General features: G+C 40.6%; 1 protein-coding gene across 1 annotated transcript; it reads left to right on the forward strand.

Moving 5' to 3' along the window:
• Nucleotides 1-3218: 3218 nt before the first annotated feature.
• LOC125530305 (FRIGIDA-like protein 3) lies at nucleotides 3219-4307 on the forward strand (the record flags this gene model as incomplete). Its single annotated transcript, XM_048694700.1, is given in 2 exon segments — nucleotides 3219-3391; nucleotides 3479-4307. Coding segments are annotated over 2 exon segments (824 nt in total), but the record flags the coding sequence as incomplete, so codon positions are not given.
• Between the last annotated feature and the right edge of the window lie 224 nt (nucleotides 4308-4531).

Here is a 4531-nt window from a genome sequence, read left to right on the forward strand (position 1 = left end):
GGGGGGGCGCGCCTGCGGGGGCCACCATTCCTCCCTGGAGGGTGTCGGTGGTCTTCATTCCCCTCTTCCCTCCGTGTGCCGGGGGAAACCCTAGGATACGTCCGGGCAGCAGCGTCGTCGGCGTCGTTTCCTTCCTGGAGGTGCTGCTTGGTACACGGAGGATCGGAGCCTAGGATCGTGGTGGGTAGATTTTGGAGGGCGCAGCGGTTGTAGGTCATTCGCGTCTGTCGGGCTGCCGGTGTTGGCATTGTTTCTTTTTCTTTTTCTTTGGCTTGTTGTGCTGCTCGCCCCAGCGTTTGCTCTGTAATCGGTGTTGGTGCTTTGGAATACAAAGCGGGGGGAAACCCTTTTTCGGTATGTGGGAGCGAACGCTGCAGTTCTGCAACCTTCCATCCTTCCGATCGACAGAGCTGCACTGATTCTCTTTCTCTGTTGTTTTATACCTTGCACAACGGGTGCTTGCTGTTTCTTGTAATGCTCAGCCTAAAACTCTCCTATTATTTCTTCATCTATAATTCAATGAAAAGCTGCTCCGCCAGTCAAGGTCCCTCGTTGTTTCGCTCTGTTTAAGGTACAGTGATAATTCAATGAAAAGTTTATTTTTTATTTCATGTCCTCTTGTTGCTACAGGAAGTTGAACAGCAACAACACCTAGAATTTTAGGTGACTCACTAGCAACCATGGAATGTTCTCCTATTATGTATGTTTTGTCGGTCTCTTTTCCTTTTGCCTCCGTGGAGTCTCGAGATAATGATATGCCTGCATCAAATGGGCATAGATTTTAATATTTTTCATTATCAACGTGACCTAAATACTGAGATCGTGGATTACTATTTATCTATGGAAATATACGCCTCCACATCACCGAACATGTCTTACGATAATAAATTCTATATGGTTCTACAATATTGTCTATATCAGATTAATCTTTCATGGGATATTGGCATGCTGTGCCACACAACCCTTCAGTTTATTTGTCCACACTTAATATTGTTATAATGGTACTTTCAGGAATTTTTTATCCAGGTAAGCATATTTCTTTTTAGTACTGGTGGGTGCCCTCTTTCTAGACAAATAAGTATATCACACATTGTCTTGACGACATGGCATTCCCGAGTCCAGGTTGTAACTTTAAAGTTTGTTACCTTATTAAGTTAATGAAATTTCTATCCATTTTTCGTACAACGACAATTTTGCTTCCACCTACACACATTCATCTGTTTTTGGTCAGAAGATTGATTACCCAGTTCCTTTTCAGTTTTGTCGGTGCACTCCTACTTGGCAATCCAAGCTAATAGCCTGGATTTAGCTACTTATGCACAATGAAACTTCTACTTGGCAATACAAGCTAATTGCCTGGATTTAGCTACTCATGCAAAATGAAACTTCTAATTGGCAATCCAAGCTAATTGCATGGATTTAGCTACTTATCCACAACGAATGTAGCATGCATACGAAATGAAACAAGGGAAACTTAATTATGTTTACTATGTTATTGCCGAGTTATCTTTTTGTCAATATGTGGGCTATTTTATGCAACTTTCACCTATATATTTCATGTTTATATATATTTAATTATTTACTATGCAAGTCTATGTCATTCTATTGGAAAAAATGACGGACGCAGCAACGCGTGCAATTTTTATAGAAATTCCTGTGAGTGTTATTCTATCGTATGATAAAAATGAGGATCTTGCAAACATACAACCATCTCAACATGCATGTTTCGTGTCTATTTCTATGCAATTACCTAACTCAATGCCACAATGGATGGGTGCGGCAACGCGCGCCACCAATGATCTAGTTATCTTTTAAGCTTCAACACCAAATAGTAGGTGGAGCTATTCCAGGGGATGCGTAATGGCTCTTAGGGCACGTTTGGCATTGTGGTGGATTATAATAATCCTGTTTGCCCAACCAGCCTTTCTCTATTTGAACATTTGGTAGCTAACTCTTTCCTGTTTTCATGGTTATTTTTATGTAGCACCCGGTTATAAAATAAGTTCAGCATAACACGATTCAGCAAGTACAAGCTGAGCCTTATTGTCCTGTATCAGTTTATAGGCTGAGTTTATCCGCGATCATCTTGGACTTGTCCAATAACCTCACTTAGTTTTGCTTTATTATCTTGTGAGTCTAGTTACTAGTTGTAAGTGAGCTTATAATGTAAGTGTATGGCAGGGTCGAAGGGATTAAATTTGAACTGTTCATTAGGAGAAACCCCAAATGATATGTTTTCTTTTGGAGATTGTTGTTAGCTTTATACTGTTCTGTAAAACCTCCTAGCAGTTTTGTATAGTGCTCATGGTTATGTCAGCTAATCTTTGATTTGGTTATTGTTCATATCATACTGGTTTCAGTTGCTAACTTGCCTTGGTTCATGAATTATTGTTGAACTTTTAAACATTGTTCTCTGATTTTTCTGTTAGATTTTTAGGCCTCTTCATTTACTCTATACACTAAATTTGTATGTTGTAGACTGCATCATGTGACCTGTGATGACACCTTTGTAAAACAACTCCCAAGACTGATTGGCATATAGTGAATGCTGCAATTGCTCCCATTAATTGCCTGAGTCATGACCTCATGGCCATGTTAGTGTGCAGTTTATTTCTCTGTATTAGTTTGCTAACTGCTTCTAAATTCTCTATTTGAGAATCTTTTCACCTTTGCTTTGTTTTCAGCTGTCCAACATAACATATTTCGTGATCTATTTTGTGATTTGCTTGTATAAATGTATAATCATGCTAACACTTATAGTTGGGAATTGTAGTTCACATCATTGTTCTTTGCCTTTTTTTCTCCTCCTTTTCTCCCTAGGCACTTGGTGCTGTTCTGATTCTATGTGCTCAGTTTGGAATTTTAGTTCAATTCATCGTTTATTTCCATTTTTCTCCCTTTTCTCCCTAGGTTGTACTAATTTTTATACTTGGTACTTTAAGCATATCTTTGGAGAATTTTTTGGGAAGGCGATGAGTATCGAATACAGCTCTGCCCAACATTAAGTGACATAGATGAGAGGATTTAATTATATCTGATCTTCTTGTTTGTTCGGCCTGTGTGTGGTGTCTGTTTGTTCACTTCATTCTATTGTGTAGCCTTCTGGTTTGAGCTTTATGTTGTAAGAGTCAATTGTATGTTATTTTCTGTTCCACCTTGTTAGTTCTATCAGCTGAGATGATGAGAATATTAATCTCCGCATGTTTTCTTTGCACCAGTTCTCACTCAGGCAATGATAAACAAAGGCAAACAGCTCGATGCAGTCAAATTTATCCAAGCTCTTAATTTAGTGCACAAATATCCTTTATTGCCTATTCTTAGGTCATATGTGAATGATGCAAAAAATGCTGGGAACATGATCCGCATCAGGGGAGACGGTCCTGCCTCTCAGGTAGCTCTGCTGCCTTGAGTATCATCTATTATGAACATCATGTATTCATGGTCGTCTGAATTGTCGTTTCTTAAAATGCTTCGGCAGGATGCAGGTGATGCAAAAGAGCGGACATTGCTCGGAGCATTGCAGAAGTTCATTAAAGAACACAAACTAGAAGAGCTGCCTATTTTGGAAGAAGCTAACAACAGAATGACACTATTGGATCTGCAAAGTGCAGAGAGAAAGCGAGCAGCCAATGCTGCTGCTGCAGCTGCTCGTGAAGTAAGTAAGAACATTCTGGACTCCAGGAAGAGACCACAGCTTCCAGAGAGTGCTGTACAAGGTTCCTTAGGCCAGAACACCCGCCCGGTAGGAACATGGAGTCAGGAGCTCATGTTAAGGCAGAGCCTCCCTACAGCTGGAGTTGCAAATAAGTACCAAGCTGTTTCTAGCCATAACATAGTTCCAGCTACCGCTCATGATCCATTGCTTTCTGTTGGGAACCAGCGTCCCATTGGCATCCAGAATCAGACCCTGGCTGCTTCATCTGTTCAGACTCAGTACAGTGGCGGCGTGGCAGACTTCTATAATTTGGCGTCGATCAGACCAGGTGGTTTGAGTGTTCCAGGTGCCAGCGCATCATCAAGGTCAAAGCTCTATTCTGAAGACCCCCTTGCGTATGTCTCTCGAGCATCCGATAAGAAGGGTTCATCTTACAGTTATTCTTTGTCTAATATGTCGAAGTATAATCCGTAGATGATGCTACCTGACATCAAGCGTTGGTATGGATCGAGACCTGCTTAGATGCTAAATATAGTTGTATATATCTCTATTGATGTTTTAGTTGTCGTTATGTAATTAACAGTGTCAAACTTTGTCAATCTCGGACCAAAAAAAAAAACTGAATCAATGTCAAGCTTATTTTGGTGACTCAGTGTTGTGTTGCACCTGCACACTCTGCCGTACTTTTAGCTTGTTCTAAAGAGAACTTTGAGTGGGGTTTTTCTAATACTCAAACAACAACATTGTATCTATTTTTTGTTGCGTGAAACAACATTGTTTGTAACCTTGCAGCGACGGCATATGTTGTTTCAATGTGCAAACGCCAAGGAGCTGTGTAACTGATTGGTACTCAGATCACGCCATCATCATCGATGG

This window comes from Triticum urartu, unplaced genomic scaffold, assembly GCF_003073215.2.
Source record: "Triticum urartu cultivar G1812 unplaced genomic scaffold, Tu2.1 TuUngrouped_contig_6214, whole genome shotgun sequence".
NCBI classification, from domain to species: domain Eukaryota; kingdom Viridiplantae; phylum Streptophyta; class Magnoliopsida; order Poales; family Poaceae; genus Triticum; species Triticum urartu.